The sequence below is a fragment of the Lycorma delicatula genome, chromosome 4 (genome assembly GCF_047948215.1).
Source record: "Lycorma delicatula isolate Av1 chromosome 4, ASM4794821v1, whole genome shotgun sequence".
Classification (NCBI taxonomy): domain Eukaryota; kingdom Metazoa; phylum Arthropoda; class Insecta; order Hemiptera; family Fulgoridae; genus Lycorma; species Lycorma delicatula.
In genome coordinates, this window is record NC_134458.1 from 139,206,783 (window position 1) to 139,233,765 (window position 26,983).

Genomic DNA, 26,983 nt, shown 5'->3' on the forward strand with positions numbered 1-26,983 from the left:
TAGCTAAGTTGAATGACATTACTGACGTTAAAAACCATTCTGCAATTCATTTTTGATGAATTATGCTGTGATCATATAGAAGCATATGGAATTAATTTATTTTCTTATGTACATAAATCTGTGTATTAGAATGTACACAATCTTTTATTAGAATAGTAAGAGGATGATGTTTTGTCAACTTGCTAATATTGGATCCATCACAGGGGGTAATATTAAATGAATTATATCAAAAAATGCCTCGATAGTAATACATTAATTCACGTATTATCAATAAATATACATTATATATCAATAAACCTGAAATTTATATGAAATAATTGTGACTTAATAGTCAGAAGTAAACAACATCAGTGAAAAGAATAAATATTTTTATTGTTGTAATAAATAACAAATAACTATTACAAAAATTGCAGAAAGGAGAATGGTAAAACACTAAAAATAAATAACTGGAACATTAAAGATCCAAACCAAGTTCATGGGTAAATGTAACTCCTTCTTTCACTGCTACATTTTCATAAAAATGAAATATTAGTACATGAGAACTTAAAATCACAGTAGGAGAAAATAATAGAAACTATTTAAAAAAAATATATCCAGTATGTAAATGAACACTAATATTATTAAATTTATAATTAAAAATATACTTAATATTTCCTATAAATTAAACCACAAAATGTAAATGGGTAGAACACATTTTTATAAGCATTTATCCTCATCTTTTAACATCAACATTCTTTTTGACCAACTGACTTCTGACAAAGCTTAGCTAACAAACTGGATAGTTGAAGTAATGAATTCACTCCTTCAATTATCTTTAGATGAGTTAGACCAATTTCCTGATTTAAAACAAAAAAAAAAAAATTAAAACATATTATTTAACAAACACTAAAAATCATAATAGCAAAAAAAGATAAAAAGTTTTCTTTTATTCAAGAGTTTCTCTCAGACATTATCAGGCATGTTTTTAAAGTAAGTACCATTTTGAAATTAAAAAAAAAAACAAATACACTGTTCTTAACAATTTTATTTTTAAGTGAAAGCCTGTACTTTAATCTACTTTTCTACATGTTTGCCACCAATATTAAGGCACTTTTCATATTGTTCAAAAAGCAACCAGCTTTTGAACACTGTCACCATAGAAGACTGCCGCCCGACTTAATAACCATTCCATGGATTGCTGCTTCGATCCGGTGTAACGTAAGCTACCCATGTTTCATCGCCTGTGACAATTTGGCTTAAAAAATTATCATCCTTTACACTGTACTGCTCAAGAAAAGTCAACGCACTGCCTAAATGCTTGGTTTTGTGCACCTCCATCAAACTCAGATAGCGAAGAAATCGTCTGTTCTCTCTCACTTTTTCGTCAACTTTCTGCACCAAATCTTTAGTAATGACAAAAGGTTCTGTTCCTCATCATGAACATTCTGGTGGTCATCTTTGAAAGCTCTAACCCATTTTTATACCATTCAATCACTCATTCCATTTCATCACTTCACTGATCTGACGATGAATTCCAGCCACTTTCACGCCTTTAGCACTAAGAAAATTAATCACACCACATATTTCACAGTCAGCAGGATTCTCGATCAGCGGAGGCATTTTAAATACTCACAAACACAGTCAAATATTTCTGCAATGGCGTCTGTGGCTTGCGGGTACACAGTGCACATTTGGAATTTGAAAACGGTACTTACTTTAAAAACATGCCTTATATGTACAACAAAATTTAATTTATTCCAAAATCAACCTTATAATTTTAGGTAAAAAAATTATATTTTTATATTACCTCCTTTAAAAAAAATTTGAAGATATAACTGCAATTTTTCTATTTGTTATTTGTTATTATACAAAAACTCTATCCTGTCTTAATTAAAAATCAAGTTTACATTAATCTCAAAAACTATATAGAAGTTATAAAATTATGCAAAATGTTATTACAATAAAATCTTAATAGAAAATGGCCACAAGCCATTAAAAAAATACACACCATCATATAACTATGATCACTATCATCATGAGCAGGCAAAGAGAAATTAATGCAATTAAACAAACTTCAAATAAAAGAATATTAAAGAAAGACTGCCAGAAAAAAAATTATAATTATCTAATACTTACAATACCTACAAAAAGACTATATCTAATAATTCAATTGTCCCTATAAAAATGTCAAGTAACATTAAACACAATCCTAAAAACTGTTTTTTTTTTAGTTTTTTTTAATGATTTTGGAGGGCTTTAAAATAGTTAAATTATTGTCAAAATAAAATATACATCACTTGCTTTACTTGAAACATAAAGTCAAAATATTCTTACTTTGATTTTAACTATCTCCACTGCTCAAAAATTATTAAATTGATAAAAAGTAGATAATAGTATCTTTAATATCCAATAAATTTAATAGTATATAATTTAATAAATACCTGAATGTATTCCAACTTCAACGGTTCAGAAATGTCCAGGCCTTTACACACTTTAAAAATATTTCCAATGATATCTTCAGGTGCATATCCTAATTTCCAAAGACCTGCAATAATCTGTAAAAATAATAAAAGAAATGTGCTTTAATACAGAATAGGGAAATGATAAATAAAGATTAGTCAATAGAAAGATTTTTTTTTAGCAAAAGAGGTACAGTCATCACTGACCAGTACTTAAAAACTGAAAATTCAGATAAAACAAATCTTTTATTTCTGTAACAGATAAATCAGTTGTTTTCCTGTTCAATTGCCTGACAAAATCTTATATCTTTCTAACATCACCTCACTCACATTACATCTGATTTTCCTCATCAAAATATGGTAATATGTGTCTAAAAAAAGTTTTCAATAACAGCTAAAATATCTTGATAAAAGATACCATTACTGATTAGGTTAGTAAGTATTTCATTACTTTTATTTACTTTTTATAGAATTATTTATTTAAAGATCTGTCCTTTAGTCTAAATCTATATGCACAGATATAAAATAAAAGTCAGGTACAAAAATTAGTAAAAACATCTATAATAAATTTTAGCTCTCTCTAAATATGCAGTGTGTATGAAAGATTCATCTGATTAAAAAAAGCTTTATTTTTTAAGAAAATAAACACATACCTTGCGATGAATTGTAAAATACATATTTGAATACAACATTTTTCTTACAATTTTTCAACACACATTTACACAATACTAAAACTCATCCCATATTCAAGTAATCAGCATCCACTGCTGCTGTTATAGTTAATCTAAAGTTGCTGGAAGCAGGGCACATAAACAGTCTTTCAAAACCCACACAAGAAAAAAAATCACAGACAGAAGATTGAGTGACCTTTGTGGCCATGGTGAAATACCAAATTGGCAGGCTCTTTACAGCCAATCCATCATTGTGGAAGCTCACTATTAAGAAATGCTGCTAGTTTGAACACTCTTATTACACTGGCATCATTGCAGTGATGTTCTGTCCTTCTCGAAAATGAATTCTTCTGCTCATAATTGTGGGAAACATTTCCAGACATGAGATTCCCGTAACACTCGTTTTCCATAATAAGTAAAAACCATAAAACTTTTCTAGGGAAACAGCAAAGAAAATGACTTTTGGAGAGTTTCTCTCATGCTTGACTGTTGCATGCAGCAGCTCTGATCCCCATATAGTTATGTATATTCGAATACGTTATGGTGTTTCATCTTTCCACTTAGATGAAATGTGGCCTTGTCACTAAATACTAAGCATGAAACAAAGTGTCATTTTCCTTCTTGTCGAGGATGAATTCACAAAACTCCACACCTAGTTGATTATAACCACTGCAGAAGGCTTGTACCAATTCAATCCTGTACAGTTTGAGTAACATCACTGCAACACATGCCAGACAGTGACACAAGAAATGGTTAGCTCTCAGCTAACACAATGACTGGACTTTCTTAGGCTACATGTAAAACTACATCAAAAATTCCCATCTCTTGAAAATGTTGGTGCCAATGATCTGAGCAGTAGGAGGTACAGTGTCAGGGTACTGTCAAAAAAACTTTCACCGACAGTATAATCACAGACGGAAGCTGAAAACCATAAAATTTTAAGTGAGATATTAGATCTACCATTTATGAGCTTAACATAACAGTTGGAAGAAATAAATTTATCTTTTTTTTTTTGGTTATAAAATTTTACATCAGGATTATCAAACAACAATGAAATATAACATTAACAGTCATATAGTGGACACTAACAATGATAAAATAACCGAATAAAATTTTTAGTAAAGAAATGAATATGTTATATAACTGTAGTTAGTAAAGTGAAAAAAAGCAGCTGATTACCTAAAATTAAGATTATGAAATGAGTGATAACCTGTTATAAGAACAGTAACAAAAAATAAAAAAAGGTTTTTAAAAACTAGAAATCAAAGTGTGTCAAGCAGTTTATTTAAATTCTTCAAGGAAGAGCAGTCAGCAGTATTCAGTGGTTTGTTTTTTGGTACATGCAGCTCCTCTTGCTGCTCTCTGAAGAGAAAGCCAATTTAAGTACAGTTAAGAAATTGTATAGTTTAATGCCACTTAGAAATTAGTAATCACCAAAAATACAATCAAATAGCACCAAAGAAATTCAAGCAAAACATGCCATAGGAACATCCTCTTAAAAGCAAGTCAGTATTTTGTCATAATTATGTACAATGTACATACACAAAAAAATTGTAATTATGTACAATAATGTACAATGAACATATACAAAAATTCTGAAAAATATTGTTTATGAAAATTTTAAAAATTAAGGAACCCACAATTGAATTTGAAACTGCTAATTGTGCACTGGCTCATAAATAGTGCAAGAATTTTCTGCATTCCATGATTTAATTGAAAACAGTGCCAATAATTGCAAGTGAAAACAGTGCCTAGAAATCTACCTCAAAATTCTTCCCAGAGTATATAAACAAATCTTACTGCATGTTCTATTAAATTAATAGAAAATGTTCTATTAAAATAGTAACAGTCTTTGTTAGCTAACCTTTTAAATATATCTCATTACAAAACTAGCTTCATAAAAAAAAACTCATTGGATGTACAAGGCGTGTTTTTAAAGTAAAGTCTGTTTAGAAATAAAACTAAAACTGAAAAATATTACTTAAAATTTTACTCTTCAAGTAATCCACTGCCAGTGATTTAAACCATGCATTAATTGCCATTTCTCAATTCATAATCATTGCCAAAACTTTGTGAAGCAAGCCATTATTTAAAATGAAAAAAGAAAATAATTGCTGAGAACTATGTCAGGGATGTAGAGTGAATGATTAAAGATTTTCTAACAAAACTTTTACTGTCTGATTTTTCATGAGTGGCCTAGTATTGTCATGCAAAAATAAAATCCCACAGGATAGTATCCAATACCCGTTTTTCTTTTTCATACCTCTTTTAAAATATTTTAACATTTTGCAATACACATCAGCACTCACAATATTTCTGTGATCATGAAATTCAACAAGCAAGATACCCTTTCTGTCCTGAAATACATACCATGTATTTTATATAACCATAAAAACCTGCTGCTTCATCGAACGATCTTGTTTGAACTTCTTCGGTCTACAGGTGATGAATTTTGCCATCACATTGACTGCTGCTTTGTCTCAATGTTTGAATAAAAATCCAGGTTTCATCTCTGGTAACAATGTGATCAAACAATTCAACTTCATTTTTGTAATGCCACAAAAATTCATGTGTTGTGGCAAGATGTCTTTCCTTATGTGTAGGTTAACATCTTTGGCAGTCATCTGGCACACAATCTTTTATAGTCCAATTTATCAGTTTATTAAACTTCTAAAATCCTTCAGTTCAAAACTTTTAAATCATCAGAAAACATCAAAGATAATTGCATTTCAGTGTACCATCGATTTTCTCAAATTCTTTTCTGCAACTTTTTCAATTACATCTATTACCACTGACAGTCAGCTGCTTCGTTCTTCATCATGAACGTTCATTCATCCTTCACAAAATGAACAGATAAACGTCCTACTATAGCATCACTCATAATATCTGGCCTGTAAATGTCACAAATTTGCCTGTGAATTTCTGCTGCAGAATTTTTTTTCCATAAAAACCCAATTACTACTTATACTTCACACTTTGCGAAATCATGAATTGTAGCAATCCTTATAAATGTATGAATATAAACAAAATGACTAAACTATTATTGCGAACAGCTGACTATTGATTGAAATAACTGAGCTACTTAAGTCATCTGTTAAAATATTGCATATATGAGCAACTAATTCAAAACAGATCTTAATTTAAAGCATACAATGTATAAGCTATAAAAGGCAAGGATTAACGAAATGATCTCAGGAGGTTAGTGTAATGGATAAAGTGAATATGTTTGTTTACTCAGAGCTAAAACTTTCAAATGCACTTTAAGATACCCAGATACTGACCTTATATGCTTTATTTATATCTCCTGAAACACAACACATCAACATATTTTTAACAAGCACTGGGTGAGGTTCATCACAAACTTTAAAAACATTTTCACTATTAACATGCTCAAAACCTGTAAAAGAAAATATTATCTTTGAATTTTATTAAAAAAAAAGGTTTTTTTACTAAAAAATTTTTTGATTTTATTAATCAAAAAATAAGCAGAATAATAAAATATTCCACAGTAGAATATATATATATAGAGAGTAATATATATAACTACACTAATCAGGAATCCATTACTTCAGAACTCACAATAATCAATATTCCTTGCTGAGAAAATAACTGTCAATAACAGTGTATAATTTAGTTACTGAAAAACGTTAAGGTTAAACAATAGTTAAAAAAATACTGTAAGAAAAAATTTTAATTCATATATTTTAGCTTACGTGCAAATTCATCTTGAAATTTGTATTGCTTGTCCAAGCCGAATTGGCACAGATCTGATCTAGGCGATGGTTGCACAGCTAGCACGGCGCTATAATATGATACTTGTGGAAGACAGTACACACACGGTATAATAAATTTTATGGTTTAAATATAATATAAAGTATCAATTTTTTTTATCTTATAGTAATTTTTTAATTTAACTAATTTTTTTTTAGTATTTTTTATACTAATGTTTATTCCAAACAATAAAATAATTCACAGCATAAATCGTTTAATTATTTTTAGTGTTATATTTACAAAAAAAAATAAAAATAAATTCAAACCAAATAAAACAGTACACAAATATTTAGCTAACTTATTTTTACCATTCTTGTATTAACTCGCTCTTGGACTATGTAAATGAGATTCATGGTTCAGAACCTTTCAGTCGAATTTTGAGCACTTGGGTTAACCCAATTGCTCTGAAATTTTGCATGCAGATTTGCTCCTGATGACAACACATATTAGCAACATTATCAAATCGCTAAGATGCCCTAAGTTGCTAAGTGAAAAAAAATGCCCCTTGAACTTATGCAACCTTAATTACATGCACATTTTCTTAGTGAAAAAAATTTTAAGCAAGATATATATTAGGGTATACAGTTGCTACTAGAAATTCTGTACAGTAGTGACCGAAGTTTTAGGAAAATTTAGTACTTTTTAACTGGAACCAAATTTTCGGATGAAAATCGCAAATATCTCAAAAATGGTTGGTCCTAGCACTCTGAAAAGTTTTTTCAACTTCCACCATCAATACCCCATCCGCTCCCAGTGGTACACGTCAGGTGATAATGTTATCAAGTGCCCACGGGGCACCATTCAGAAATTGGGGAGGGGATGCGATGGGATGCCATTATAATATCTCAGCAACTGCTCGTCCTATTTTCACGATTAAAACGCCATATGTATCAGCAGGTCCAGTGCTAACTGTTTAACACATCAGGTACACTCTTGATCGAGCAGATCTTGGTTATCCAAAAATTAAATTGTTTAGCCCTGTTTTGATTGCATCCACCCACCATAAAATGTACCAATCCAATCTTTCACTAAATATACTCAAACATATGCGCTAGCACAGCTGTAAAGTATAAACTTATGAAGACTAAAAAGTAGAAATTCAAAAATATGTAAAAAAAGATTTTTAAAACACGACTCTTAATGCACTAAAAGATGAAAAATAATTTTGGGATGGTACCTCAGAATGGATTTGACAACAAGCTTTGATGGTGATATGTAAGATTATGTGAAAATCATAGCTTCAAATTAAAAATTTGATGTTTTTGCCAATTTTTTCACGTGTGTGATGAATGGCCTAAAGAGTGGGATGCAAACATGAGCACCCCATTCCTTTGCAAGGAGAAATGAATTTTTTTCTGAAGCTATTTCACCAGTAATTCGTTAAACTGTTCTGTTTGAGACTCCTGTGCCAGACGCAACATGTTCTACAACTTTTTTGGAGTCATTAACAAACATTCCAACTGCAGCTTCTCCTCCCATGTAATTAAAAACATTGTGTATAATTTCTTTCCCTTGGCAGTGAATGCCTTTTCTATGTAAATTAGACATAATGTGCAAAATAATAAATCAATTCACTATCATAAGAATACAGCAACAAAAATTTGGTGATTTAACGCGAATAAATTTCTTTTAAAATTTCACTTAAGACTTCAACTACTTTCATGAATTGAAACTCAAAGAATGCTACCTTATACTCTTTGAATACACACAATTAACTGGACAAGTTTTAACTGCAAGTACAGTGTAAATTAAAACAGAATCATTTACAAAAACAAGTTAGTCTCTGAATGAATCAGGAACAGTTTGTATAAATAGAGATTTAATGTTTCATTTGAATGTTTAGAATGACACATCGTTCAGTTATTATTTACACAAACCAGAATAAAGATATTTTTCTTATGTATGACTCATAGCCTAGGCTAGTGTATGGTTATTCGCCACTCCCAGAACAAAGGTGAAGAGCATAGCATAAACAGTAGACATCAATCTTGTGTGTGTTTGGCTTGGATATTTTATTTTATACAATTATAAAACTATAAATAAATACATTTAGGCCTAAACACTAATCAGTAACAGCCGATTAGTCTGTATAATATTGCATAACATCTATTTCAGTATCTAATAAAGAAATAAATTATTAATTTAATAATATATAAATTCAGGATTAAATAAGGACCAATAAATATAAGACGTTCATACAATATCACCAATAAATACAACTGGTTCATTGATTGGAATAAACAATAGTCGTACCATATACATACTGTCTTTAATTGAGTAGTATTATAAACCTGTGCTCATTACACAGCAATATATACAGCTATGATGTTCATCAGGTCTATGTCAATTCAGCTTAGACAAGCTATACAGTATTAACTATTACTAATTAAAATTAAGAAAACTCAGTTGATGCACAGGATGGAGATGGAATGCTGGACCAATAGAGTGGTGCGAGCTATACAATATGCTACACTTATGTTTCCTTTACTTTCCTCCTAAATAATACTAATATATATTGTAATACAGTACTGACCTGTAAAGCCACAAAGGACTTAAAATTTTTTTTATTTTTTACTTTTTTAACTTCTCTTATTTTAATTTCAACATTATCATATCTTTTAAAATTTAAGATCATCGTATTTTTCCATTTACTAACATTAGCACACAAATAAAACTTTTAACCTAATAATTTTATTAATCAATTCAATAAATTGAATTGGACTTTATTGACTTGGCAAACAGTTTTGATACTGTAAATCAGTAATTACTTATGCTCATTAGCCAAGACATCTATTAGTTTGACTCCAGCTATAACACAGACTGCCTTCCATGAGACTGTTCCATAACCGCTTATAGCAGCCAGTAGGAGTCGCTGGGCCCACTGCGATACAACTGTTATTATAAAACTGTCATTGTATAATGACAGTTATTTAAATTATGGTTTTACTTCATTGGGTGGAGAGCCACAATGCATTACTGGCTTTCAAGTCCTCTCTGATGAAAACATGAAGCCATCAAAATTAATTTGACGATCTGACGGAAACTAAACATCCGGGTTGTAAAAGCAAACCCTTGTAATTTTTCAAAAGAAAATTACATACTTTGAGAAATCAACAAGCTTTATTTGTAAATCAAGCCATATTGATAAAAGTACTCTTGAAGCATCTTATCTCATAGCATTAAGAATAGCCAAGAAGTCCAAACCCCATATAATTGCAGAAAACTCACATTGCCTGCTGCAATTGACATGGTCTGTGTTCAGCAAGCGAGTTCAAGTGAATTTTTTAGTATTCAATTTGATGAATCAATAGATGTGGCAAAAATTTCTTAATTCTTAAGTTTTGTGATGTGAATGTGATTGCCATTCAATCGAAGAAAATATGCTGTTTTGCAAATCAACACCTGGTCATGCATCAGGACAATGGTTTCTTATGAAGCTACTAAAAACTATAACATAGATTGGATAAAATGTATTGCAGTATGTAGTGATGTGCAAACACAATAACACAAAAGAACAGGGGAATTCTGAAAAAATTAAAAGATCATCTTTTACCAAGGGCGGAATGGATGCAGTCGCTTCATTCACAGACATGCTCTTGCCACAAAAAATGTCAGAAAACTTCAAACAAATTCTTTGTAAAGCTGTAAAAATGGTTAATTTTATTAAAAATCAGCTATTACAGAATAGGCTGTTTGCTAAACTACATGACACAATGGGCAAAAAGAAAAAAATGCCTTCTTTTCCATAAAGAAGTCAGATGCTTTATTCTTAAGCTAATATTTAAACCCCCATACTTAATTTCTTTTGTCATTTATTCTTTTAAGTTATCTTAGCATTTAATTTTTAAGCTCAGGGGATAAGTCCTTAAATATTTCTTCAAGGGACTCCCCCCCCCCCGCCATTAAGCTTAATTTTTGCTAAGCTAAGGTACCTATCGTATTTTATTTACCTCATTTTCTTCATTTAGTAACTTTATTTTTTAACTTTGTTATTAAATTATATTTTAATTATTCTTCACAATCATTTTGTATATTCACATACATTTAGAATACTACAACTTATGTCAAGTTTATACAATACACGTTAACCATCGAAGCAGAACTATCCACTCAACCACCAGGGACTAGCTACTTTTTTAAATTTCAAACTTAAGGATTTTTTTCTATTTTCAATATTACAAAATCATAATTTTTTTTTTTCAATATTTATCTTATAAATTATTTTCATTGATTTAGGAATATTTAATTATAATTTATAAAATATTCATTCTGAAGAAGCAAAGATCCCTATAAAAGTACTTAACAGATAAAAGTTAACAGTTTTAAACAGATAAAAAAACGAAAAGTAATATGAAAAAAAGTTAAAAGCTAATTTTACTGTTCACTTAGTATATCATTATTACATCTTTGTGTATTTCATAAAGTTTAGGATGTGGTCCTTTTTTTATGTATCAATGTCAGAGTTATATACTGATTACAATATTCAATTTACTGTTAATGTTAGTGGATTTGTGATTTGTTCAAGTGATTGGCAAATGTTGACTGTTATTCTGGAATGCTTTGTTTGTTGGGTTCACATCTGTCTGAAGATGTATCCTGTTCATCCAATACAAAACTCTGTACAATCAAAAGAGTTTAGTTTACATATTCCAAGGACTTTAATGTTTGATAGCTGTTTTTAGTCTAATCCTGAGTTTTTAATTATCTGCAGGTTACACATTATGTTAATCTTTTTTCTTTTAATTAGCGAACTATTTTCTCAAAATCTTTGCTTAAGTATGTAAAAGTGATGTATTTTTTGTTTTGGTTTATCTTTGTTTACAGTTCTATTATTTCTGTAGAAGTGAGTTAAGCATCCATCTTTAAATTTAAAAAGAATATACACTGTAACAACATAGGAGTCAACATTTGCCAACCAGTTGATGTAAATAAAATGTTCACCAACTGTAACAACCTTAATATTCTATATGTACATAAAAAGGGTAATCTTAACATACTTAATAATTATAAAGTACATAAAAACTATATTGGTGAACTAATGTAATTCAAAACTAACATCACCAGATTGGAAGACAGTAGCATCAGTCATTAATGATGGGTTCAAAAGCAATTGATACAGATGTTTGACAAAAGTTTAAAAAGAAATTAACTTTCTTCAAATTAAGTTGGTAGAAATTCAAAAAACATACCAAAATGTTAAACTTTGAAGTGGCACTGTCAATTTTTCTATACAGACCAATATGATTAAAAAGCAATTGTCAAAAAATTGACACTTATTTGTTCCCAAAAATTTCTATTACTAGAAATCTTTAAAACAATGGTAGAAGTCATGGAATAAACTTTGTTATTTTTAGTGTCAATTGAATACAATATTATTAATTCAGAGCGAGTCAATAGTATGGAAACCACTCCAGATAGAATACTGTAACTTTCAGGAAAAGGTATCGGTCAACTACTTTACCTTTTGATGAGAAATAGAATTTCAACCACTCCTTGGGAGATGACCCAGGGATTGTAACTCAAATATTTTAAAAGGTAATAGTCTTTGTGCGATATATCATACCTTTGTCTTAAAGAAACTTTAAGTTTGGATTTTGAAAATTACTTTGGATTTTTAAAATTACTTTTGAAAATTTAATTACTTAAATTAAATTAAAATTTATTTTAAAGTTAAATTCTAATTTTAAAAAACTAAAAAATTTGTATTTTTTAACACAAAAGATGTTCCAATTTAATAACTAAATAAATAAAAATATTGTCACCTAATCATGCTGATCATTGCTGGTCTCTTACCATTGTTGCAGAAATGAAGCTAACTTCACTGTTGTGTAATACTTGTGCTGGCTAATTGATTTTGTCTGCCTTCAGCACATTTGTAAGCCACTTTTGTTATTTACATGTTTTCTACCTTTTTTGCAATTGTTTTTTACTGAATTAATTTTTTCTGTGCTATCTGCTAACACTCTTTCAACTTGTCAGTTAGTGAACAAGGAGGATCACACTTCTAATGATAAGGGGCTTTGGAGTTATCATATAATGAAGTTTGTGAATTGTTCAATGAAACATTTAATAATTGTTTGAAAGATACACTCTCAAAAACCATCAAATGATTTAAAGAAACAGGGAGCATTAATAATAAATAATAGGGGAAGATCAGGGAGGCCTAAATCTGCAACAAACAATAAATTGTTAGAGATTATGCATTATACATGAATTTATTGAGAATCCTTACTCCTCGACTCGAACAACAGCACTAGAACATAACATTAGTCAAAGTTCAGCGATTTGAACATTAAAAAGTGAAAATTTCAAACCCTTCAAAGTTTGTCTGGTGCAAGAAGTTAATGAAGATGACTATGATCAAAGATTTGATTTGTGCAAAATCATGATTAACAATACTTGTGCAGATCCTAATTTATTAAACAACATAATTTTTAGTGACAGCAAGGTAAATCGCCATAATTGTCAATACTGAACTGATATTAATTCGCATGGTATCATGAGACACATACACAGTATCCAGTCAAACTAATGTATGGGTAAGTATTTTTGGTGGACAACTGATAGGACCTATATTTATTGATGGATATTTAAACGTAGTGAAATATGAGGCTTTGCTTCTCTACCAATTTTATTTTTTTAATAGATTTATTCAATAATATCCATTTAATCAAATATTTATAAATTTATTTATTTGGGATAACAGTTCCTTAAATTTTCAATGTAATTTTGTTCAAAATCCAAAATCAGCTGTTAAACAACCTATCTGTGACAAGTTTAACCACCAGACCAGCCTGGTAGGCTAAGAGATGTGGGTCTTACTAACATATCACAAAACTATCTATTTATTATACATTTCAATTTACTTTTTATCATCTCTTAGAACAGTCTTTTAAGTAGAATAAAAATTAGTATACATATCTTTAAACACAAGAAATTCAGCTTTGTAACATAAATGTAAAAATTTTATTTGATGATTAAATGTTTAGTAAGATATATACAATGAACTATTTTTTTTTTAATTTTATTTTAACACTACCATAATGAAGTTGTTTATAAATATTATTTGTTCAAATCAAAATTACTGATATCACTAGCGTGTACTACTAAATAAATAACAGCACTGGAAAATGTTCAACAATTACTTAGAAAACTTACCATTATGAGTAGACTGTAAATTATTAAGTGCTTGTCGCATATCTCCTTGTGCTGTAAATATAATTGCTTCAAGACCATCATCTGTATAAGAAATCTGAAATAAATGAAAAAAATATTGAGACTAACTAAATAAATAAATATTACTAGATAATTATATATTTTGTCTAGCACATTTTATAATCTAAAAACTAAATTAATTACAAGCTTTTTTTTTTTTTTTACATGTAATAATAAACCTTGTTGACCACTACACAGGAAATCACTTCTACATAATCAGAAATAAAGCACAACAAATAATGAACAAACTAGAAACACATTATTATATTAAGTGTTTAACAACAGATGCAATAGTCAGCTTCTGTTACTAAAAACAAATTTAAGAGCACTGTTCAAAAAATATATCTGAATTGAGAACATTAAAACAAAAAAAAAACTGTACAAATTTAGTTAGTTTATTTCTCCCAAAAATAATTACCTTCCAATTCGACAAACTCAGCCTAGTAATTTCTCCACAGTCACAACATTTTTAAAAACTCTTGTTTTTGAACATTAGTTATCATGTTTTTATAATTCAATGTTAGCTCTTAAATTGCTAACATTTAAGCAGTAACTTAAGCTTGGGTAATAACCAAAAATTAGGATATTTGTAATAGGAAGGGATTAGGAATGTAATCAGTTGTATGATTTCTACAGCTGTGAACTAACTTTTTCAGATAATAGAATCATGAAAATGATTGAGAATTTCTTAATATTTATTACTAACCTTCTGGAACTTATTCAGATATAAAACTCCAGAATGAGAAAAAGAAAACTAAACCAAGTTTGTGGGTTTTAATTTTTTTGTAACCCCAGTAGCATCACTGATGAAATCATCATTTGCTGAATACTATATACTGTTTCAGCTTGGTTATCATTAAGCTTTTGGAAAAACTAGATGCAGGAGGATTGTTCACCATATTCTATTATCACGGATGAAATGAAACAAAGAGAACATTTCACACATTGTATACAAAAAATACAGGGCACTAAAGTCAATAAATTACCAATAAAACCAGAAAAAAATCCTACATACAGAATTTAACTATGCTACTGTCCGAAGTCACACCATTTGACTCCAGCTGTTTCTCCTACAAAAAAAGTCAAATTATTGTTTAAAAAAATTTATATTTGCAAAATTTTTCTTATTCTTTAGGTTAGTTTCAAAACTTAAAAAAAAAAAAAAATATGAGAGCTAACCCATATTCTAAGCCCACAGAATATGGTTTTCACTGAAAAACAGTGACATAGTTTTTAAGCAAGTTAGGCTTTATAAGGTTACTGGACTATGTAATATTAATGCAAACCTAATGATGAAAATAAATAAGCACATTTTGGCAGAAGAATGAAAGATTAATAAGGTACCTTACTTCATAAGAATAATACTCCAAATCATATGGTTGTCATCCATAAAAATTAGTTTTGAACCAACCGAGCATCATTAACATGTTTTCTAAAAATGGTACCTTCTGTCATCTTTCCCTTCTAAAAAAATCCATGCAAGTGATAACAGAGGCTTGCACACTTCTACATTAAATATATTAAAGAACGACTACATACAGAAATAAAGCTGTTTTTTTCATAATTTGTAATAGAACTTTTGATATACGCTCATATACAAAAATTGAAGGAAATAAATAATATGGAGATTAACCATCTGTATACCTGTTCACTCTGGCATATATCCATCACTTTACTTAATAGCTGAGCATCTGTCAATTTGTTATATCGTAACATTGCACAGCGAGATTGGATTGGCTCTATAATTTTTTCACTATTATTACAAGCAAGTGCAAATCGAGTTGTATTACTGTAAATTTCCATAGTTCTTCTTAAAGCCTGTTGAGCTCCTTCAGTCATACTGAAAATAAGAAATCTCATTGAAATATAAAATTACCATTGATCAGCATGATAAAATGTAATTATATTTTTATCAGGTTAAAGAGTTTTATTTAATTATTTGAAAGCAACTTGTCATCTTTCATTTTATAAAAACTGCATTCTTATAAAATTCAATTAATTAAAACAGAAAGTTTAGTGGTAATAGTTATTATAGCTGATTAATTTACTAACCAAAGCATTACAATGAAAAGTACTACCAGAATATATTCTTAGATGAGATTATTTTTTACTTTTGATAATAATGGCAGACATTATTAACAAAACATTTTTCATTAATTCATTAAAAATGATAAATTCTAATGACAAAAAAAAATTTAAAGCTTAAGCAAAGCTTTCATTAAACTTTAAGTTTAGTTTGGTTTGTAATTAAAATTCATCTTTTTATAAATAAATTAACATATGCAGAAATCACTGTATATGTTCTAAAGGATCCTAATTTGTTGGAAATGATGACCATTTTTAAATAATGTAAGCTGATAAGCATTTTTTTAGATCTAGTTCAGTATATGAGCTTGTCTTCATTATATTATTTTGTAAATAGATCGATATGAAAGGTTAAATTAAAAAAAGATTTAACTGAATCAGCATTACACAACATAATCACTAAATGGATTCTAACAAATAGAATTAATTTTAAAATATTTAATTTACTACTGAAACCTTAAATTTTTTAATCCTTTGTTTAAGTAAATGCAGCATTTAAGAACTATTTACATACATAAAAGTTTATAAAAATTGTTAAACAATCAGTAGTTAAATAAAAGTACAAAATATAAAAATTATAAATAAATAAATAACATACAAAACACAACACTTACAATGCAATCACAAAAAAAGGTTACTTGTATTTATACTTATTTTGGTATTACTTTTAGGTGTTTTTTGTTTATTTATTCTATACTGTACGTATGAAACTTAGTACAAGACATAAAGAAAACAACAGAACTAATTATTAAAAAAAATAAATTTGTAAATAATTAAAATAACTGAAATAATAGAAAATTTACATAATAATAACAATAAATTAAAATAATACATTATTTACAATATTTTTTTTTATAAAAACACTAATAAACACAGTTTTTGCCACGTGAAAGTTTTATTGTTTTCCTGCTGAATTCAAAAATCCTATCAGAATTTTTCCATCACCCACACAGTTTCTGTACGATAGCATTTATGTACGAAACATTGCTTTTGCAGAATTTTACATATTTTTTAGAAGCAACTAATGTACATAAAAGAATGTTTTCAATGATTTCTAACAGAGGGTGGGGTATAAAAATAACATTGTGAAGGTAATAGCTATATATGCATAATGATTCATTTACTGTAGATTCGGACATGTCAGCAAAGAGCAGTCTTTTAAGTCATATAATTAACACCAGAATTGTTTAAAAGTTTTCTGCACGTCAGTTTCATTCTGTTTTGTGACTTATAGTTGTAGTCTGAAGTGACATTAGTGAATAAAAATGCCAAGAAAGTGCATAAATAATCTAGATAACTCCAGTTAACATGTGTGGGGATTTGACATTAAAAGAATAACGAAGTTTGACTCCATTAACTAAAAGATTTTACAAACTATATCTTGGCTGTAAAGTTGGAGATCAAGATAATAACTTAGCCCCTCACATCTGCTGATTAACATGTGTGAAACATCTGACAGACTGAGCTAGAGGTAATCGGCACGAGTTCTGCCATACTGATGGTGTGGCCTGAACCACAACACCATTTATCAGACTGTTATTTCTGTATTACAAAGATAAAAGGAATAAGTAGTAAATTCAAACATAGAGTGCAGTAACTGAATTTACCATCTGCCATAAGACTAGTGCCTTATGGTAAGGACTTACTGGTACCACATCCTCCAACATATCTAACTTTAAAAGACAAATCAAAATATGAGGTAGCGACAGAAATTTGATGAAAGGAGCAACATGATTCTACTTCTGAAGCAGAATCCTCTTCCCGTGAATCTCATCTGATAAGTTAAGATGAATTAAATGACTATGTTCAAAATTTATACTCGTCAAAGAAACAAGCCAAGCTTTGGGATCTAGGCTGAAACTTCTATTTACTAAAGTGTATTTCTTTCATAGTCTGGAAGAATTTCAAGATTTATATTCTGAAGAAAATATTTTAGTGTACTGTAACAACATTTATGCTGTCACAAGTGTATTTCATAAATAAATTCATAAAATGAAGACTTTTAATAGATTCTTTGAAAAGTAGTTTAACGGATGTCCTTTTGCACAACAATAAATTTCCTTGTGTGCCATTAGCAAATGCAACTAACATGAAAGAAACATACGACTACATGGAAATCCTATTAGAAAAAGTCCAGTACCATTGGACTATAAGTTGTTATTTAAAGATTACTGTGTTATTAATGAGTTTGCAGCTCAGCTACACTAAATTTTGTTGTTTTGTGTGAATTGGACAGCAGAGATAAGACGAAACATTATATCAGAAGGGAATTGCCAAAGCATGAAGCACTTACACCTGAACAGAAAAATACTGTACATCCCCCATTTATTAACTCAAAAATGATTCTTTTACCTCCACTCCATATAAAGTTAGGACTTTTCACGAATTTTGTCAGGGCAATGGTTAAAAATGGTACTGGATTTTATTATTTGAAAGAAAAATGTCCTTATGCTAGTGGCTTTAAAATCAAGGAAGGAATTTTTGTTGGTTCCCAAATGAGAACGTTGATTAGAGATGGATAATTAGAAGAACTGTTATTCCAAATCAAAAAATAGGCAAGGAGATCATTTAAAAGTGTTATGCAAAACTTTTTAGAAAATCATAAATTCCCAAACTACCATGAGATTGTGGGTGAATTATTTCAGTTATACAACTATATGGAGTATTATATGTCCCTAAAAATTAATTTCTTGGATTCACACATAAATATCTTTCTGGACAATCTCAGTACCATTAGTGTCAAGTATAGGGAATGCTTCCACCAGGAAATCTCTATCATGAAATACAGTAACCAGCGACAATGGAGTACAAGAATGTTCACAGATTATTGTTGGATGCTAAAGAGGGATGTTCCAGATGCCAGACATTAAAAAAAAACCCAATTACAACATCTTAGGTACATTTAATAGAGCCCTGCATGCATTTGTATTCTTATATTTCTTTCAAAGTTTACCAACATATATAAAAAAAATGTAGGATGATGAAGGCAGTCTATTTACATATTTGAATTCAGTGTTATAAATTCTATTAGAACCATATATTTTGTTCCTTGTCCCCAAAAAAAAATGTTTAATTTTGTTCCTCATGTATTTAATATCAAGATGAACCGAAAATAATTCATAACTATAATCATTAAATTTAAAAAAGTACATATAGCATAAATGAACAAATTCAATTTAAAAATACAACTTTAAGACTGCTGCTGATATCTACAATAATAAAAGTAGTCATTACAGGATGGGTGGCTGAAATGTAGTCCACATTGGAACATAACAAGAGAACAAAATACCACACAAAGGGTCTTGCAGTTTCATTCCCTTACTACTAATATCCAAAACTCAATGACCCATGCCTCCTTATTTTCATTGTTACAGAGTATAGTATATATGCTGCCAGCACATCAAAAACAAAGTGCAACGATTGGATTTTTAATAGCGAAAAAAATGAACACTAGTGACATTCATTGTCATCTGAAAGCTGTTTAAGATGTGAAACTGTTGATCAAATTACAAAAAAAATAATAAAAAAAAATACATTCTAAAAATATTTTAAGTGTAAATATTTAAAGTGTAAAACAAATTCCAGTCAACTTAAAAATCCAAATAAACCATGAGTACTGCATAGTAAAGTTACATGTATCAGAAGCTTGTAATAATGTGACATTGAAGATAAACATCGCAGTGGTCAACTAGTTTCAGCGATTGACTGATGAGAGACACCAAAAGGAGATGGATGAATTGATTCAAAATGACCATCACATCACAATGCACTACCACCCAGATAGGCACATCGAACAAATGAGTCGGAAACATTATTGTACACCTCGGCTACTGTAAAATCTGTTTGTGGTGGATGTCACGTAAACTCAAGGAAAAGAACATACAACAACAAAAGAAATATTATGAACAGCTTCTGAAATGTTATTGTAACTAAGGAGATAACTTCCATTTTAATACTGGATGGAAGGCAAAATGTGTGCATCATTACAAACCAGAAGAAAACTGGCAGAGCATGAATACCAACACTATGGTTTGTAGAATCAAAAAAACTCAAACAAACACAACGCTCTGCAAAAAAATTCTTTTGACAGTGTTCTGGGATTCCAAATATCAGCATCTGATAGAAAACCAGAAAGCTGGGTCACCTATAAATTCTGTTTTATACATAAGAAAAATTAAAACACCTTATTAAATGTGTGGTGTGACTGACAATCCATGGAGCTGATAATTCTGCAACATGATAATACTCGGCCATAAATATCATGTACAACCGCTCAGGCTCTTGTGAAGTTGAAATTTTAATTAATGCCATACCCTACCATACTCACCAGATTTGATGCTCTGCAATTTGCACTCCATTCTGCAATAAAAGAGTCATGAATGAAGAAAAGATTACCATCATTCTTCATTGAAGGAATGAGAAAGCTGATTTACCATTGAGATAAATATTTAGCTATATATAGTAACTATGGAAAAATGTTCAGGTTTTGTAGCAAATAAAATGCACTTTTATGTCATATTTGTTTCGTTTAACTATTTGTTTTTATTTCAGAATTATGAGCAACTATGCATTACATTTTAGCCATCCCTTGTAATTTATGGTGAGCAGTAATGGTTAGTTTAAATTCATCTGTTCTAAGAAAAACAAAAATCTTTTTATTTGAAATTATACCTCTGGCGAAGGTGGATCCACCAAACATCAATTAAGATGCAGGTGGTTCCGCAAAACAATATGATGAAAAGGAGAAATATTGGTACTTACGTATTAACGCCACCGCAGCTACAGCTTTATTTAAAAACAAAGTAGTCAATCGGATTTCGGTGGAAAATGGGCCGATATAGAGTTTAACATAGATTCAAAACAGTCTCTTTATTCATTTTAATAAATGGTTATTTATATTTATTTATTTTATAAATATAATTTAACCAAACTTAACCTACGCTTGCTAACCTTGACTAATTAAGAGGAGTGTTTTGATTATTTAAATAATAAATAATTGCAATAATTACTGAATTTATTAAATAAATACTCAAAAAATGAGGGTGTTAATTAGTCAAGGTTAGCGAGCAAAGCGAGCATAGGTTATGTTTGGTTACATTATATTTATAAAATAAATAAATATAAATAACCATTTATTAAAATTAATAAAGAGACTGTTCATTTTCCACTGAAATCCGATTGACTATTTTGTTTTTAAATAGAGCTGCAGTGGCGTTAATACGTAAGTACTGAATTATTATTACATACCCAAAAAATTAACATTTTATTCCATTTAAGCAAGAAATTAGACATATAAATAGGTATGAGAAAATTAGAATCTTTGGTAAACTTGCAAACAATTAAGACAAATTAATTTAAATCATGAAATGCTAATACTACATTAATCAGTAACAATAAATAAAGTAAAAAATACTTTAAATAAACATTAAATAAATCATATAAAATTAATTTTACAATACCTGTCAGCCTCATCTAAAATAACAATCTTGTGTCTGCCTGAAGGAAGTGTAACTTTCTGCTGAGCAAACATTTTAATCTTGTTACGGACTGTATCAATTCCTCTTTCATTTGATGCATTTAACTCTAAAACAGCATCTTTCATAGCAGGTCCTAGTAACGATCTTGCAAGACATAAAATTGTTGTTGTTTTACCTACTCCAGGTGGTCCCTAGAAAAATGTATAAAACATAATTTTTACAGAAGTAATGTAGTTACTAAGTATGTAATAAAAATTTGTCCAATAAGAATTTGAACCAACTGAAACTAATAAGCTGATAATACATTTATTTTCTTTCTAACATAAACTTATCTAAATCCTCATCTCTGCCTGCAAATGTAAAAACACAAAGTAACCTTCTCTGTCCCTCATTGTATTAATCAATGTTTTTTTTTTCCAAAACCCCTCCATACTCTTTCTCTGTGAAAATCTCAAATGTCCTCAAGGTCTAGACCCATTCATTTTTGTTTCCCAAACTTCTTTTAGAAATCTAATTTCCTTATGGATGATGTGACCAAATCAACTAACTACATAGCTGATTGCCTCTCAGTCATCTCTTAAGTGGATGAGCATCTAGGTTTAGTTAAATGATATATTTCTAAATCTTAGTAACAACTAACACTTACGTCTTCCCCACTTTCAAGAAACTTATTAATATGGTCTACTAAAACTCACAGTATTTCAGCATCAAAAGTCAATGTTAAGCACTGCAAGACAGACTTGAACACAGTCATTTATCTTGATGCCATTAAATAATCTCCCATTAACTACTCTTGAATTTTCATGTTTCAACAGTTCCTAACAGTACTGATTAGAAACATGAATATAAAAACAGTATTTATAAATATTTATACTTGAGATATGCAGTATTAATTTAATGCAATGTATCTCAGTTAAATTATTGTAACAATTTTAATCTTCAGAATAAAATACACACAGAATAATTAATTATTTTATAAAAGTTAGTAGGAAGAATATAATACAACTTGTAAGCAGATATATTTTAGTCCTCTCTTGGGAAAATCTTATCTTTTAAAGGCATTTGAGAAAAAGCTACCTTTTAGAACACGTTTTCAAATACTAGATCTATAAAAAACTACTTTAGAAGAAAAGCTTAACAAACAATCCTTGTTCTAAATTTTCCATTGTTAAACCAAATATAAAAACACAATAGAATAGGTAGTATGTTAATTGACTAATGAACATTTTTTCTTCTTAAATTCAAAAAAAAATTATGATAAAAACAGTAAAGTATTTACCAGCATCTACTCATTTTTTTTAATGTTTTGGAGACTAAAACTAATTTTAATATCATAATATACTATTAAATCTATCTCCCTACTTAACCTTATGTTTGGATAAACATAAAATGGATAGCAACACTGTCTTTTTTTAATATCATTGAAAGTTCAACCACTTTACAAATTCAATCAAACTACTGAAATTACTCTTACCTACCATGCATATTACACTTGCAAATACACTTTTAACATAAAGGATCTATCATCAAGATCCCATTAGGCTTATCATGTTAACATGAAAACACAAAAGTTAATTTATATTGGGACCAGACAAACACTATAAGCTTAAATTTAATTCTGTTAAGTAAATGGCAATTTTAATTATTTTTTCACCATGATTATTTCAAAACCCTACTGACAATACAACTTTCTACAAAGTATCTTTGCAAGCTACTACTGCTGACAATGCTATTCACATCTACAAACAAGCCTAAACTAGGGAAATACGTCATTACTATGATTCTAACACATTGTAGCTGTGGTATAATTTAATTACAGTTATTGAATTATTCTACTAAACTATTTTTATTTTAATTATCATACATATTTTGTTTTTGAAAAGCTGTTATTAGTTAAATTGTTTCGAAACTATGTTTTCTTTACTTATGTTTTACTTTTTGAAAATTTAAGTTTAATCTCATATTGAAATGGCAGACATGCATATTATACATAATTACTGACTGGCAGACTAATCAAACTGAAGCAAGTTGCATAGAATCAGAATGTTTTCCTAAATATAATTTAGAAGTGAGTTTTGTAATTCTGCATGAAAGCTTAAGAAGCCAGGATTCTCCTACAGTTCATGATCAAGGAAGACTGCGAAGAACAAAAACATTGGAGATGGAAGAACCTATAATCCAAAATAATGAAAAAATCTAGGACATTATGAGAAGGGTTGCCTTACCTGAGTAAGTTCATCATGTTACTGTTTGGAGAATTCTGCAAAGCCAACAGATGTACACATAGAAGTATAAAGAATGGAAGTGTTTAATGAAAATTACCTTTTGCCAAGATAAGCATTGAGATAATTTATAAAAACCTGACAACCACTCCCCACAATTTTTCATCTCAATAATTGTCACTGATTAAGCTATATTCAACCAAAATGGAATCATGAGTTTTTTACAACTGTAGTTGGGCACAAGTAATTTATAAAAACCTGACAACCACTCCCCACAATTTTTCATCTCAATAATTGTCACTGATTAAGCTATATTCAACCAAAATGGAATCATGAGTTTTTTACAACTGTAGTTGGGCACAAGAAAATCCTCAGGTGATTATCCAGTCAAGATTTCAGAAATCATTTTCAATAAATGTTTGGGTGAGTATCACTGGTAATTCACCGATTGGTCCAAGTTTCCTTCCAGGACAATTGAGCAGCAAGAATTAACATTTCCCAGAAAACTTTCTAACAAATTATTAGAATGAAGTTCATCTATAACCAGAAATAACATGTAGTTGGCTCATGCATGATGATCCCATCACTATCAGCATACCCTAGTACTTGGACAATTACTTCTTCTCTGAGAGGTGGAGTGGCCATGGACCAGAAGCTGTCCCACAAGATCATCTAATCTAAACCCAACATAGATTTTTACCTTTGCGAGACACCTAAAAAGTATAGTTTGCAGTACACCATGTTGAAGATCTTGACCAGAATTGCAAAAGGTTTTCAAAGTATCAAAACCACACCAAAAATTTTTGAAAGAGCGAAATAATTAAATTGTTGGCTACTATCAGAGCATCTCCACCAATGGAGACCACTTTGAACGCATGTTCTACAGAAATGGAAAGTAGAATTGGAATCTAATTATTTATGTCGATTTAAATCCAATTCAAATTTAAACAAATCTTCTGCTTACTGTAATTGTGTAGAATGTATTAAATCCTATTGTTATCCTTTTAATATTACAGTTTTCACTGTAATATTTAGAGCAGACCACATAAAATAGCAAAAAAACATTTCATTATATTAGTATTTTAATTTAATTATTTTTAAATAAACAGAAAATCCAAATGTTGCACTGTTTCACAAGATAGTTTACTTATGCACAGGCTGAACTTGGATAAATGTTTCTTTTAAAGAAAAACAAACAGCAGAAAGAAGGAAACCAAGGGAGAAATCAATTCTTTCATTTGTTCATTTCAATGTGAGAATAAAAAAATTAAAACTCAGGTATACTTTCTGATAAATAAATAAATATATATATTTATACTTATGTATATCATATAGTATATCTCAATCAAGAAAAAATGTTTCTGTCTCTTGTTTATCAGAATAAATTAAACCAATTAAAAGTTACACATCAATGATAAAGAAATTTTTACTGCTCCCATAAAATTTAAAAACTTAATACAACATCTAACACATACAGCAATAATAATGTTAGGCGTATTTCCATTTCTTGAGAAAACTTCCAGCCTTGATACTGTTTCTTCATTCCCAACAATGTCCTTAAATGTTTGGGGACGATATTTCTCAATCCTGAAATAATATATAAAAGTATGTAGAATACTGGTAAAACCATTAGTGTACATGAATTACTTAAATGTAGTAAAACATAATATAATGCATGAACTGCAATTCATTAAACTTGAAATTAATATTCAGCTTACACACACATGGCAAAATGTACTGGGGACACAAATCTACTTACCTTACAGCTTCAATAACTACTTTGTAAGACCATATAAGTTATTAATTACCTCACTACCTACCTACTACAACCTTAGATGCAGATTTGTACACTGTGAACTCCATATTTCTGTTACACTGCTGCACGGCCTTTTTTTTACTTTTTTATTACTACCAAAGGCTATAGTTTTTCTATGAAACTTTTCATCACAATTAACAAAAAAAGTTTAATAAATATACAAATTTATATCTACTTCATTTCAAATAATAAACAAAACTGAAGACAATAAAAAAGTTTTTTTTATATCACACTTTCAAGTGATTAAATTCAGAAGTAAAAAAATAAAGCCTTTTTGTGAATTCATAACATTTCATAAATGATAGTCACAAAAGTGACGGCTGATAACCCAACGACTACAATACGATTACTCTTTGTTGTAAGCTAAATTGACTTACAAAGAACTCAATTATTGCACAAATTCCTTAAATTAAAAGCTGATAATACCAATAAAATCACACCTTGGAACAATAACATCTTTAAAAACATATCTACACAATGTAAGCCTGCAAACTGGTGTACAATCAGAATTATTCTGGTAACTTCACTAAAAAATAAACAATAACATAACTACCAAAAACTTAGGTTATGATTAAATGTTGTTTACCATGGTAAATGAGCAGATTTATTGGAAATCTTGGAACTTGATGTAGGTTCGGAATTAAGAATGTTAGTTTCAATAATTTCACAGTCCATAGATTCCATATTTGCGATTAAAATTTCAGATAATCTCCTAAAACCTAAAATGTCATTCTAGCACGGTTTCCCGCTAAATATACTACTAAATATACGTAGTTCCACCAAACAAGCTAACCACACAGATTGCCAGCTCAAAAAATTCCAACAAAAATTACATACAAAAATTAAGATGGTAATAAAACTGGTTACATGTAATTCCCTTACATTATTAAATAAAAAAAACCTAACGAAACACTTAAACTAGTTAAATTATTTTTTTTATTTAATTAAGTGTCATTATATTTTTTAATGCAGCAGCAATGGATAGCAATAATTTTTAACGCAAATATAAATAAAATTTATATTACAGGTATATAATTTTATCTCGAGTAATTATTTTCAGTAACTTTCAATAATACTTCACGAATCTTTCAGAAATAATGAAGAGTTTACAATAACTTAACATTGTAGTTTTGCCTGCACTAAATAAAACTGTACGGTGTAGAAAAGCACATTTCCAAAACCTGCTATCTCTTTATTTTTTTAAAGATAGATACAGAATTTGTAAACAATGAAGAAAAAAATCTACATTCAAAAATCACAGAATATAACATTGTTTCTATTTTATTAT

The 26,983-nt window shown here is 29.3% G+C and overlaps 1 protein-coding gene across 2 annotated transcripts; it reads right to left on the reverse strand.

The window, feature by feature from the left end:
* Positions 1 to 351: 351 nt before the first annotated feature.
* RfC4 (replication factor C subunit RfC4) lies at positions 352 to 26,487 on the reverse strand. Of its 2 annotated transcripts, XM_075364271.1 has the most exons (8): positions 26,282 to 26,487; positions 25,355 to 25,466; positions 21,640 to 21,848; positions 15,740 to 15,935; positions 14,039 to 14,132; positions 6,391 to 6,506; positions 2,421 to 2,534; positions 352 to 836 (listed from the first exon to the last, which is right to left on the reverse strand). In XM_075364271.1, the coding sequence occupies exons 1-8, from the start codon at positions 26,377 to 26,379 to the stop codon at positions 726 to 728; spliced, it is 1,050 nt and encodes a 349-aa protein (XP_075220386.1). In that variant the 5' UTR covers positions 26,380 to 26,487; the 3' UTR covers positions 352 to 725. The 2 variants fall into 2 exon arrangements, with proteins under 2 accessions (XP_075220386.1, XP_075220387.1); XM_075364272.1 differs by lacking the exon at positions 25,355 to 25,466 and having other exon boundaries at positions 26,282 to 26,435.
* Between the last annotated feature and the right edge of the window lie 496 nt (positions 26,488 to 26,983).